Source organism: Diachasma alloeum, unplaced genomic scaffold (assembly GCF_001412515.2).
Source record: "Diachasma alloeum isolate Michigan unplaced genomic scaffold, Dall2.0 Dall_scaffold_00674, whole genome shotgun sequence".
Taxonomy (NCBI): Eukaryota; Metazoa; Arthropoda; class Insecta; order Hymenoptera; family Braconidae; genus Diachasma; species Diachasma alloeum.
Window position 1 is genome coordinate 100,531 of NW_021680806.1, and position 14,494 is coordinate 115,024.

The 14,494-nt window shown below is 35.7% G+C and overlaps 1 protein-coding gene across 1 annotated transcript in view; it reads right to left on the reverse strand.

The window, feature by feature from the left end:
* LOC107044084 (serine protease lint) overlaps nucleotides 1-12,227 on the reverse strand; it is a 47,345-nt gene extending 35,118 nt beyond the window's left edge. The window contains exons 1-2 of the mRNA XM_015265832.1: nucleotides 12,188-12,227; nucleotides 11,532-11,613 (exon numbers count right to left, since the gene is read on the reverse strand). Of these exons, the coding sequence (XP_015121318.1) occupies nucleotides 11,532-11,613 (82 nt within the window). The 5' untranslated portion in view covers nucleotides 12,188-12,227. The remainder of the gene's footprint in view (nucleotides 1-11,531; nucleotides 11,614-12,187) is intronic.
* Nucleotides 12,228-14,494: the final 2,267 nt, after the last annotated feature.

A 14,494-nucleotide genomic window follows, 5' to 3' on the forward strand; every position in this document is an offset into this window, starting at 1 on the left:
CAAAATATCGTTATTTTTACTTTTGTGATTCTCTCAGGGTCAACAGTATAACGCGTTTATCAGACAAACCCTCCCGGAATTATTGGACGAGATACCACTGCAACGTAGTCCAACTAAAAATTTCATATTTAAATTTGGTCTTTGGGTTTTTAAGAATGATTCGGTGGGCGAGGGGATGATAATGAAGCGTTTTAATGTCAACAGGTTGGTAGCGTGGTAACAGACCCAACAGAGCACGTAAAAAAAAACAGAAGAAAAACAAAATAAAAAATAATATTTCATTTTCTAATTCCCAATCGGGATTTTGAAAATTATTTGGCGGGCGAGGGGGTGATAATGGAGCGTTTTAAAGTCGATAGATTGGTAACAGACTTGATAGGCAACATAACGAGATGGAAAAACATTTTCAAGTATTTTTTTTTGGAATTTTCAAAATTATTTGCCGGGTGAGGGGCTGATTATAGAGCGTTTTAATTTTGACAGGTTGGTAGCGTGGCAATAGACCCAACAGACCACGTCAAAAAAAAGAAGAAAAACAAAAAAAAATAATATTTCATTTTCTAATTTCCAATCGGGATTTTGAAAATGATTTAGCGGGCGAGAGGGCATTGGGGGAGCGTTTTAAAGTCGATAGGTTGGTAACAGACTTGATAGGCAACATAACGAGATGAAAAAACATTTTCAAATATTTTTTTTGGAATTTTCAAAATTATTTGCCGGGTGAGGGGCTGCTTATGGAGCGTTTTAATTTTGACAGGCTGGTAGGTTGGTAACAGACCCTACAGACCACGTAAAAAAAATGCAAGAAAAACGAAAAAAAAAATAATATTTCATTTTCTAATTCCCAAATAAAATTATTTGGTCGGCGAGGGGGTGATAATGAAGCGTTTGAATGTCAACCGCATGAAAAAAATTCCCAAAAAACAAAAAATTATAATATCTCATTTTCTCATTTCCTTTTTAGATTTTCAAAATAATTTTGGGCGCGAGAGGGCAATAAGCGGAGTGTGGTTGATGTGAGTCAATATTCCACCCAAAAAAATGGGTAAAAAAAATTAGGACCCCTTTTTTAAAAATAAAATTCGGCCCTGAAACAATAGTCACATCCAAAATAAAAAAAAGAGTTAGACAAGAAAAAAAATTGTCTGATTCAAAAACTGAAGAGGAACTTTCCTCTTCAAAAAGCTCCCTCTTCAACACCTTTTCAGGATTATGGTCGGTTGTGGGACACCCTGTTTTGAAAAAAATCTCTTTAGATATAAAGTTGAATATCTGCAAAACTAATCATCCGATTCAGCCCATCTTCAATACGGAACATTATAGTGATAAGAGGAAACTTTGTGGAAAATTTCAAGTTGATATGTTCATTTCTTCAAAAATGAGAGCTCGTACAAGGATTTTCAGCGGAAAACCGAAAAAAACATTGTATGAAGACATAGATATATTTTGATTGATTGGGATAGACGCCATCAAGACAGATATTTTGAAAAAAGAAAGTTGAAATCGGTTGGATAGTTTCCGAGATATTTGCGAAAAACGAAACAAACGTCGATTTCTTCAAAACGGCTGGACCGATCGGGCTGAACTTAAACACAGAGTTAGTCCTTATTAATCCCTATAATCTGACAAAATTTCAGATTTTTTGGAATTATTTTAGCAGTTTATTTGTTTAATTTTCTAAAAGTTGACCATCAAGTTGACCGATTCGACCACCCGCACATACACACATGGTCCTCAAATTTTGTATTTTTACATTTCAGACCATTCTACATCATTTCCAAGCAAAATTAGAAAATCGAAAAATTGAACGATTTCAATGCTTCCATTCGGAAGCAATATCAAAAGTAATTAATATTATTATTTAGCTTTAACCTCTTTCCCCCCCTGCTCCAAAAGAGAGAAAAAATGATTAATGTTATTATTTGGCTCTACCCGCTCCCCCTCCACCCACTACTCCAAAAAAAAATATCAAAAATAATTAATATTATCATTTGTCTCTAACCCTTTCCCCCCACCCCACTGCTCCAAATAAAAAATAATCAAAAATAATTAATATTATTATTTGTCTCTAAACCCTCCCCCCCTGCCCCAAAAAAGAAAAAAAATATTAAAAGTAATTAATATTAGTATTTAGCTCTAACCCCTCCCCCCCCCTGCTCCAAAAAAGAAAAAAAGGTATCAAAAATAATTAATATTATTATTTGTCTCCAACCCCTTCCCCCCTGCCCGAAAAAAGAGAAAAAAGTATCAAAAATAATTAATATTATTATTTGCCTTTAACCCCTTCACCCCCCTGCACCAGAAAAGAAAAAAAAATATCAAAAATAATTAATATTATTATTCAGCTCTAACCCCTCCCCCCCTTCTGCCCCAAAAAAGAGAAAAAAGTATAAAAAATAATTAATATCATTATTTGTCTCTAACCCCTTCCCCCACCCCACTGCTCAAAAAATAAAAAATAAATAAAAAATAATTAATATTATCATTTTTCTTTAACCCTTTCCCCCCACCCCACTGCTCCGAAAAAGAAAAAAAAAGTATCAAAAATAATTAATATTATTATTTGTCTCTAAACCCTCCCCCCCCCCTTCCCCAAAAAATATCAAAAGTAATTAATATTATCATTTGTCTCTAACCCCTTCGCCCCCCTTCCCCTCCTCTTCAGTTACCCTGAGAAACCCCACTAGATTTATCCCACCCCCTCACCTTTACCGCCCTTCCTTTTAACCCCCCGCCCCTCCCTCCCTTTCTACCGCCCTAAAAGGTACCAATAATGACAAAAGAAAAAAAAAGAAAAAAATAATTTTGAAAAATTAAGATTCGTAAAGTATCTTAATCATAAGATACATGTGCTGTCTGAAATTCAGTCACATTTGTCTACTTAAAAACTGTGACATTTCCTACTTAAAAAATGGGACAAATGTATCTTAAATTTAGTAAGGACTTTTTGTAGTGTATACTGGGAAAAATAATTTTTTTAGAAAATTACGACTTTACTAATATCAAGAAACTCGTGGCTTGAAAATTTTCAAGTGCAAAATATCTTGCACTAAGAAAAAAAAATTCCTCAAGAAATTTTGTGCTTGTCCTAAAGACGAGAACAATTTCTTGATGACAAGAAAGCAATTTCCCATACCAAGTTAAATTGAATGAATTCATTTACTAGTTTTTTAGCCTCAATTAAAATATTTTAAGGCAAATACCGCTTCAATTGATTTCAGTAGCGAAGTGGTAAAAGGAGATAAGTCAATTTTGACTATTGACCAGTTTTCAATCAATATCGCGGAATCTCAGGGAGATAGCAAAATTTTTGTTATACTCTTTTTTATGGAGCAGATTGAGTGCTACAACAAATGTAATACGAAAATTTCGCTATCTCCCTTAGATTCGGAAATATTCCACAAAAACTCAACTGGGAGATAAGTCGACTTATCTCCGTTTACCACTTCACTACTGATTTGAGAATTCTTTTTCTTGATATGAACCAATTGCGCTCATCGTTCGGACAAGTATAAAATTTTTTGACGTAAGATTTTTTTTTCTCAGTGTGAAATATTATGCGTTTGGTAATTTTCGAGCCATGAATTTGTTGATATAAGTAAAGACGTACTTCTCACAAAACCCTTCTCTTCTTGGTGTAGGACCACTGGCGATTCGGGAGGATTGGACCAGACAGATTGTCTCTCTCCGCTCCTTTTTTTCCTCAGTCAAACCGTCAATGCTGCAACGAAGTGGTAAACTAGGATAAGTACAATTTTTTTGAAAATTTTTCTGACGCTTGAATCGAAAATGCACGGACGAAAAAATTTAATAGAAAAACCTATCGAATTCGTTAGAAAATTCTATTGAATTTCTATTGAACTGTTCTATTAGTTTTTGGCCGATTCTATTGAAATGTTCAATAGAAAATATTCACTAGAAAAAGTCAATAGAATTCAATTTTTCTATATAAATTATTCTATTGAGATATTTTCTATAGAATTTCCTCGGCTCAAATTTTCCAAGTTTTTTCGTTTGATTTTCTTGATGAGAAGAAAAGAAAAATAGAATGAAAAAAACTTAGGAAATTTGAGTCGAGCAAATTCTATAGAAAATATATGAAAAGAATCAGTTATATAGAAAAATCACCCGGTGGCTTGGCGCAGTGGTTCATTGTTCATTGCCTTCTCATGCAAAAGGTTCCGAGTTCAAATCCCGGCCGGGTAGAATGGTGCGATCTAAAGTCTTGATCATCATCGCAGTATACCCTAACCGGGTCGAAGCGATGTAAGATAACGATAAAAAAAATATATATATATAGAAAAATCTGTTGACTTTTTATATTGAATGTTTTCTACTGAACATGTCAATTGAATCAGCCAAAAACTAATGGAAAGTTTAATAGAAATTCAATAGAATCTTTTTACGAATTCGATAGGTTTTTCTATTAAATTTTTTCGTGCGTGTGCTCTCAAACGTGGTCAAATTTTTTAGCTCTCCTGAAAAAGTTCCATTTTTGGACTTATCCTAGTTTACCACTTCGCTACAGAATGTATGAATCGAGGCTTTCCGATCACTTAAATTCGTGGAATTCGTACCCCCGGAGATAACCCCATGGTTTCATGATGATAAAGCATTTTGTGAATTACCGAACACATACAATCAATGTATTCAACCCCTAGATATCCCCCTATCACGCAGCCCTCTGTTGCTCACAAACTTCCTTTCATGCTGCCCTTTTTTTTCTTGTGTTACTATTATGTTGATACGCTATGAAAAATTTGTGTCTCAATTTTTCGTGCCAAATTCCGGAAATTTTTATCGTGTTCAAGGTCCACTGAAATGTCAGAAAACCTTGTCATTGAAAAACCAGATATTCCATTAATTTTTTGTTCAAATGACCTAATAATCAATGAAATACTTGATTTTTCAGTTCCATTATTCTGTGAAAATTCAGGGAAAATTTGAAAATTCATGTCATTGTTTCTCTGAATATTCAGGTGCCACTGAAAATTCAATCAAGTTGTGAAATTTCCATTTCACTCCCGCTAAAAACTCATGAATTTCCGTAAATTCTACTTAAAACTTGAAATTTCATAAAATTTCTAACAGTGTAGTATGACTTTTCTCTCTCTTTTAGTCTCATTATTCCTTTCCGTTCTTTTTCTTATTGTAAGCCCTGCGTACACATTATTTTCAATTTCCTACTGTTCTACTTCAGTTATTTACGGCCTCTGCTGGTGCCTTATTATTTACTTTTATTTTTCTGCTGTATAACTGTCATCATTTTTTTTGTGCAACACAATGTACAGTGAATAACATTTCTATCAATTATATTCAAAAGAATAAATGAATGTACGAATTATTACCAAATTTGACGAAATTTTACCACTGAAAAATTCATGACTGTCAATTTATATTTAGCTAGTTGGTTCGAAATAGCGGAGGAAAGTATCACCGAAATTATGACATGAGAAAAATGGACATCACGTGATCACGGTATGACGGTCATTTTTTCTAACCTGACGGATTTGAAAACGTGTCGTCATTTTAAATCCCCGACGATGCTTCGAATCTACTCAACAGTCATCCTCTGGCATATAGATGAGACTATAAAGAAAAATTATCTTTATCCAAGTTAGTCGAAGCGAGTTTGAATCATCAACTATACACGGTGTCCTGAAGCACCGATATCTTGGGGGATGAAAGAGGTGAACATCTGAGTGGGAAGTTCCCCGTCGAATATTGCCTCCGGGGCTTAGTTAACGAGTTGTTAATTAATGAAGTTGAAAAATGATGATGGCGTCGGTTAGATTTACATCGGAGTAGCGACAGAGGGATAGCAACAGGTGTGTAGGGGACGCGAGGGTACTTCCGAACCGGATATCCGAACTTTCCGAATTAATCTGGTTCCCCCAAAATAGGTCGGAACAAAATTGAAAAAATGAACTGTAATGAAAATAATTTCTATTGTAACGATGGAATCAACCGAGATACTGATGCAACTTTAAAAAGAAAATTAAATTCTCAAATTGAGACTTTCGAAAGGATCAAATAGAGATCAAATGGAGATTTTTGAATTGCAATTTAAAATCGTAAGTCTCAAATTGAAATTTGTTTTTTTTTGGGTGTTGGTGGACTAGGCTGAAACCCGCATCGTTTTTGTAGTCAACGTGTAAAAAATGACTGGAAATAAAATGATAATATTATATTAGAATATTATTATATTATATTATAATTGAAAATCAGAATGCTGAACTTCAAAATTGGCATTGAGAACTTTCAAAAACACTGAGGCAAATTCCGAAAATTCAGAAAAAGAAAAAGTTGATACTCCACGGAAGATTTATAAAATAATGAATTAGGTTCTTTTCACACACCTGCACGGAAAGTTCGTACTTTGCTCCCTGATAAGCGGGAGGAAAGTGAGTATACTTCCCGCCCTCGGGTGGAAAGTACTCACTTTTCTCCCGCTCATCAGACAGTAATAGTATATTTCTAACCTAGGGAGGGAAAATAAAGGACCCTCAGCCGGGTGCTTACCAACCTCGCCTTCGGCTCGGCTGGTAATTGCACTGGCGGCTGAGGGTCCTTTATTTTACTTCCCGTGGTTAGAACGCGATTTTCCGTCTCGGCGTAGGCGCAATGTCAGAGTTCCCTCCCGCGAAGCGGGAGGGAAATGTAACTCTGCGCCCGTCGGGACGGAAAATACAATAGTATATTTCTCACCTAGGGAGGTAAAATAAAGGAGCCGTGCCCACGTGCAGAATTACCACCCGAGCTGAAGGCGAGGGTGAGAACGTTACTTTTTGTTACGGCGTAGGCGCAAAGTCAGATTTCCCTCCCGCAAAGCGAAGCGGGAGGGAAATGTGTGTACTTTGTTCCAGCCGTGGTGAAAACTTTTCTTTGCAGGCGTGTTAAAAAATACCATGTGCACCCCGGGTGGGCAAACATGACTTTCCGCCCTTGATGCACAATATACTATTTCACCTGCTTTTCCCTATACCATAGCTATATTCTTACCCCAAACCTGATGTTTTTGCCGAACCCATACCCTTGAGAATACATATGAGTAAAAGCCCGAGAACTGAAACTGTGTAAAACAGTCGTAAGTTAACAATAGACACTCTGCTGCCTCGTTGTATGATTTACGTTAATAAAAACATTTAAAAGTTAAAAAAAATTAAGTAATTGAAAAAGTGCAATTTTCCGAGCAAAACTCATGGTTTTGGAATCGTAACAAATTTGTTCATATTCAGGCAAAAATACGGTTTTTGAAAGTCTGAATGATTTTCGTTATCCTTTTATCTTCTCATTATTCTATTCGAGCAGTTGATGAGATAAGAGTTGTTGCGCCTACGCGATCAAGTTACAAACTCGAAGTTTAAGGGGGGACCCTGGTGAAATTTGAAAGTCTTCGGGTGATGAAAATAACTATCGATCGACTTTTGATATATCATGGAGTACCTAGAAAACTAAGAAAAATGTCGTACCCAACCCATGTTGGGTACGGCATCGGTTCAAAACCAGCCCAAAAATCGGCTTGAATCAAACCGAAAAATCGACTTGAACCAAATCGCCATCTCCTACCTGGAACAGGCAGAATTTCGGCTTGATTCAAACCGATGTCGACTTAAATCAATACTTTTTTTGGGTGCATTGAGAAAGAAAAAACATTTGTCAAAAAACTTCGTACATGTCCGGAAGAGGAGGAGCAAGTTCACAACAAGAAAGTGATTTCTCGAACCAAGTCTAGTGGTTTTTGCATTAGAATATTTTGGATTTGAGACGAAAAAACTATTAAATGAATTGATTCAACTAGAGTCGGTTTGAGAAATCACTTTATTATCATTAAAAAATTATCCTCATCTTTGGGACAAGGACTAAATCTCTTAACGAAAGTTTTTGTTTCTCCAGTGTAAGTCATTTTTTCGTTGTTAATTTTCAAGTCATGAGTTTCTTGATACGAATGAAGACGTACTCCTGAAAAAACTTTCTTACTCCTCAGGGTAAATTCAGGGGAATGCGGTCATTCTCACGGGCATGGATGAAATCTAGGAATAAAATCTGGATTTACGTAGCCGAAAGGTTGCTTGAATGATCAAATCTGTTCGAAACGTCAATCAAATCGTAAGACCTAATGGAATTAATTGAGAAGTTTTGCGTGAAATCGAACTCATTCTGTTCGAATATGGCTCAAACTTATTGCTCTAGATCAAAGCCTACTTCGTCCAAATAGCTTCGGATCCAAATCACGAATTTATTCAATCATCCAAACAGCCTTCAACTATTTCAATCAAGAATTCTCCTCTGACTGGAATGCTCAGTGCATTCCAAACACTCAGTATCTGTTTGATTTTGTTCGAGATCTCATTGTTTGTTCAGGTAGGCGAAAAAAAGCCCCGGAAGGAAGGGATCACGCACCGATCACGTGCTAAAACCCATGCGATTTGTGCTTTTTTCCCGCAGGCTAGAATCATCTCTCCATTAATCATGCTCATAAAAAAAGGTGTTGAGTAGCTGAGTGTGACGAAGAAAAATAATTATACTCATCATTGATAATTTTTTATATGAATTCCGAATTCGGTGAATTCAGGAAATTAATCCATCAAATTCATATTTCAATTATTGTTTTAAACAATAGTTTCTCATCTGCGTAGGGTGTTTCGATCAGTGGCAACCTTGTACGTTCGGAAATATTTCGCTCCCCACGGCATGGCCAACGTTTAACGAACGCAATGCTGCCACTTTCACAAAACCCGCTATTTCGGGGCACCCAGAAACATAAATTATTTCTTGTCATTTCGGTCGAAAAAATTCTAGCTCATATGATTGAAGCCCACGCCTTTCGCTCGGGCTGCAAACTCATATTCGGTAGAAAAGTTGTTATTTGACAAGCCTAATGACGAAGTGTACTATATTATACAAGATTGACAATAATTTTTTTAATGGGCATAGAATTTTAATTTTTTCTGGTTTTTCAAAATTTTTTTCTTGATTTTAATGCAATCTAATCTGATCTAAAAAATTAATAGAAAATCTTAGCGAATACGTTAGAAAATTCTATTGAAATTCTCTAGAAATTCTATGGGGATTCTATTAAAATTATAGGAAATTCTCGTCAAAATTATCTTTGTTTTTTGCGCAGATTCTATTAGATATTTGATAGGGAAAAGTCAATAGATTTCGATTTTTCGGTTTTAATTTTTCTCTTGTGACTTTTACTATTAAAATAATTGGGCACGGATTTTCTACGTTTTTTCCGTTATATTTTGTTTTGTTTTGCATTGCAGGATTCGAGTGAAAAAAATGTAGGAAATTCATGCCCAAGTACTTTTACAGAAAAAATTTCAAGAGAATATTCATGCAGAAAAATCGCAATTGACTTTTTCACAATTCCCTACAATTTGAATAGAATCCTAATCGAATTTTCTAGCGAATTCACTAAGGTTTTGTATTAAATTTTTTCATGCGTGTTAAAAAGTTCATCTTTCCATAGGAATGTATTATACTATTCGAAATTCGAGTTTCATTCATACTACTTTAAAGATGAAATCGATGATCATCCCTCTCTTTTGCACGCAGAAATAAGTGGAGAAAAATTACCATACAATCAAGTAATCGTGGAACTGTATATGAAAAAGTACTGTAATCGATTTACAGTACTTTTTCCCCTTAAATAGAAGAAAAAGTGCGAGATTAATCGTGAATTTTACTCTGTTGGGTCAGTAAAATTTACTAAACGTGAGGGTGATTTGTACTGAAACTGTAAAATTTACCGTATATCCCATCAAAACTTATCCCAGTGACCGTGAATAATTGCTCTAATTTTTCGTATAATTTTTCTGTAACGAAGAATGATTTTTACCGAATCCGTTTGCTGAAAATTCACTTCCGCCCGTGCCCATGACTTTCAGACGGGTACAAAACAAACAATGGTGCGGAAAATTTTACTCAACAGGATGATAGTTTTTGCATCCATAGATATATTGTTTTACCGAGAAAATCGTAAGATTTCGAAAATCGTAAAAACCAGTATTTTTTCACTGAATTACATCTCGCTCCACGATTACCATTTGTATAGTATAATTTGTCATGATTTTTTAGGCAATTTTTATCCAACTTTTCTCTCCGTGCGTGATTGACTATAGCGAGGAGCTAAGTTTTATGTGATATTAATTTATTTAGAATTCTTAGTATCAGAATTATTCATATTCGTGACCGAGGGGTTTTATTGCAAATATAATACTTATCCCTTATCGTTGCTGTGCACTAAAGCTTGAGGGGAATATCCGATGAATTTTGAAGGTCGAGGAGTATTCGAAGGATTATTGCTTCCAGTCTGGTCTCGGTCGACCAGATTGCAGTATTCGGGGTTATATGACACATGTACCACCAAATGTACTCATATTCGTCAAACCAATAGAAAAGAATTGACAGGCTACAGGTAAATTACCGGTCTGATAATTTCCCTGTCGCCGGAGAAATTATCAGTGTGAAACGTGAGATATGACCCCGAATACTGCAGTCTAATTAGTCGAGATCAGATTGGAGGAAATAATCAAGAGAATAATCTATACAGAAAAATCGAAGTCTATTGAAGTTTCTATCAAATATCTATTTACGAGTTGCATCACAAATTGCACAATTTTCAATAGAATTAGCGCGAAAAAAATAAATAGAAGTTTTCAATAGAATGTTAATAGATCTACACTGCTAAAAAATTTTGTCTGAAATTTTACCCTTTTCGGAAACTTTTATCGAATTTAATTACCACTGAAATTTCAAGGAATTTGGTCGGTGAAAATTCAGAATTTCGTGGGAAAATCAAAGAGTACTGTCAATTTCAGTTCTATTTTTCCCTGAAAATGAATAGAAAACCACAAAATTCCGGTAAATATATTCTTGAATTTTCAGGACAGTGGCACTAAATGCGATTTAGAGAAAAAATCATGAAATTTCAGATTTACCTGAAAATTCAATATAATTTCACACTGAATATTCATATTAGATTGGAAATGCAAATAAATTGAGGAATTCTTGTCTTCATGCTACTTAAAACTCTGGAATTTTACTGAATTTTCAGAGAAACTTGAAATTTCATGATTTTTTCCCTAAATTGCATTCAGTGTCACTGTTCCGCCCATGCGTTAGTGGGAAGGTACACTAATTTTCGAGAGATTTTTTTCTCCGTGTAGTTTATGTGCTACCTTAAGATTATCTCCCCACCTGACAACCAGAGGTTTAATATCTCCGAGCTTACGAAGCAATCGGTTTATCATTCATACCCACAAGATATAGCACTAATTGTGATTGAATACTTCTAAATCTGGTGAAGATGCATTACTGAATCAGACAGGTCATAAAATTATAAGAAATAGAGTAGCGCAAGACGTCTATCGCGCCTCGCCTAGCATCATCGATCCGTATCCGGGGCTTTGCAGTAAGTGAGCGTTAAAGCGCGTGAACCGTCTCCAACATTGCTTTCATCATTCCCCCGAGCACAAGACCACCAGTAACGCAAAGACTATAAAGATAAACAATTGATTTACCTCTGTTCTCGTTCTGGGGAAGGGTGAGCGCCAAGATGATCATCAGGTAAAAGACCAAAAGCCGGTAAATGTTCGTTGCCATCTGAAATGAAAAAAAATGTGTTTTTCATTTTCAAAATTCCTTTTTTCCAAATTTTCGGGAGAGCGACAGTGAATGGAGGAAAAAATCATGAAATTTTCCGTTTCCCTGGAAATTTAATGGAATGAAAATTTCTGGGCGGCAAGAAAACGAGAATTCCGCAACTTACTTGAATTTTCTACAAACAACAAAACATTTAAATCATAATTTACTACCAAATTTCACAGAATTTTCAATTAATTGAAAATTGAAGAATGCATGAATCTTAATCTCATTGATTTTCGCGAATTACCATGAAATAATTGAACTGAAAAAGACAATTTCCATGGATTATTTCATCAAATTGTGAATTTGATGAAATTAATTTAATGACGAATTTCATGGAATGTGTCTTAAAAATGTCGTTGGATGAAAAATTCCAAGAAGTGTACCAGGAATTTCAGCCAAAAATTTCTAACAGTGAATAGACAGATTACAGCGTGTTGGTGTAGAATGTTATTTACGCTAATCAGATTTATGGACTTGAGATTAACGGATGGTCCATCGTCAAGAGTTGTTCAGTGAAGATGTATCTTACGTTTGGCTTTATCGCATGTTTCACGCAGGCACTTGTTAGTTTCCCAAGGCCCGGGTGAGCCTCAAGGTATACCGTTATCCAACCGAGTATGGCGCTCCAACGAGCGCCTATGACATATATAGGATGTTAAAGAGACAGCTATCATTGTAGCCAATACTACCTAGTCAATGATATATGAAAAGAGAAACTAGTGACGATTTGTTTTGGTTGTTAAACAAGTATTGAGTTTCATTCGGATACGTGATCGATTGGATTTGTTGAAGGGATTAACGACCGTGAGAGGAAACTATATTGCCCGCTAACCCAGTTACAAATCCTTTTCTATTTTATCAACACGTCATTGTCGTGACAATCATTGTCGTAGTTTTGGGTCATTTGTGATTCATTGCATTTCATCGTGAATTCAGACAAATTCATTTACTCGCTTGTTTTTCCATTAATTTTTATGCCTCTGGATTTTATGTGCTTCGCTTTCCATCCCTCTGATTATACAATTTTCTCGCTGGTTAATGTAGGCGTCAGCAAATTATAATATCTGTAATAACAGGGGTTTTACTGGACGAACGCTCATCTCTCATTGCGGAGAAAGCGTCGTTCCTGATTCTGTTTGGTTTACCCATACCGCCTTCTTGTTGGGACCGGACCGAGAGTCGCAATCTGGGTGACCCGATTGCCTCCACCACAACAATCTCATGATGAATACATACAGAGGGAATACCAGAACTCAATTCTCTTATTCACTCGTTTCTCAGGATTTTTTTTTGGTTCTTGTAGTGTTTTCTTTTGGTTTTTAAAAATCTCCTTTTTAATTTTTTATTTTCGTGAATGTCTTTCATTTCTTGAAGCTGTGTTGTGGGAGAAGAGAAATGTCTCTTGTGTACTGCATTTTTTTTTAATGCGGTGAATACACACTCAGACACAAGTGGTACTTCTACGCGACATGAATGCAAATTGATGCGTGAGCTCGATTAGTAGGTTGCCCGCAAATTGCCATGAATATATTTCTGGGGCTCACGTTTTTTTTTGTCGTTCCTCGTGATGGCTTGAAGTTGACTCATTTTTCATTTCGCTAGCCGGGTGATTCGGCGGGAAAAGGCAGGGCTGATTTTTTGCTTGGTCACTTGTTTATTTTCTACTTTCCATTTTCCATCGGCTATTCACTTTCTAAGTTGAACAATTGCCGTTAGATATTATTGCCGGGGATCTTGATTGTCTCGAGTTCAGGTGCACAGTTGGGTTTCGCGTCGACATTGTTTTTTACTTTGTGTATGATTTAATGGTGACGATTCTCGGCAAGAACACGCGCGTTTGATTTTACGGGTTTTCTCCGGTTACATTTCTTTTTGTTTCAATGTCATCATGATATCGTTGCCGTATAGCTAAACGGGCGTAAGCGGTGTGTTGTGTGATATTTACATTAGAAATCAAAATCACCTTAAGAATTTAAGTTCTTAGCATCAGGATGATTTACAGGGGATCACCCTTGAATAATCATGTAGAGGGTTGGTCTTCCAAAATTCTGTTTTTTCATCTTAATTCTTGTAAAAAATATAATAAATTGCAATAATTTGAGTGAATGGAAAAAAAAATTACTTAGTTTATTTGAATGGAGTTAATGAATGTTCTACTCGAGTACACGGTTATTGCACGGAGAAAAAAACGCACACGAAAAACTTTTATCGAGTAACTTAGCGGATTCGCTGAAAAATTCTATTCAATTTCTATTAAACTTGCATTAAAAAGGCTATTAATTTTTGCCGATTCCGTTTTTTTCCAATGGAATTATTTTATGGAATAGTATATTTTGATACAAGTACGACGGGGTTTTCACGAGTGTGAAGTTGGAGGCCCCAGGCGAAGCTGAGGACTGCCGATTACACGAGCTGGAAAATCCCCTGTCGAACTATATTTTTTTCAGTGACGAGACCGAACGCGCGCTACTGCACACTGTAATTGTAACAATCATAATTGAAAATCTCAAAATTGAATGAATCCTAAATTAAAATTAGCCGCCTAAGACGACTGTGAACCAATGAGGAATAAGCGTGACAAACTTGCGAGATATCGATAGTTATCGACTTCAAGTGCATGTTCTTTCTAGAACAGGATCACGAGAACGGACGCGCGCTGCAGCGCGTTGTAATTGTAACAATCATAATTGAAAATCTCAAAATTAAATTGAATTCTGAATTAAAATTAGCCGCCTAAGACGACTGTGAACCCATGCGGAATAAGCGTGACAGACTTGCGAGATATCGATAGTTATCGACTTTAAGTGTATGTGTTTTTCAGAACAGGCACTTTTCG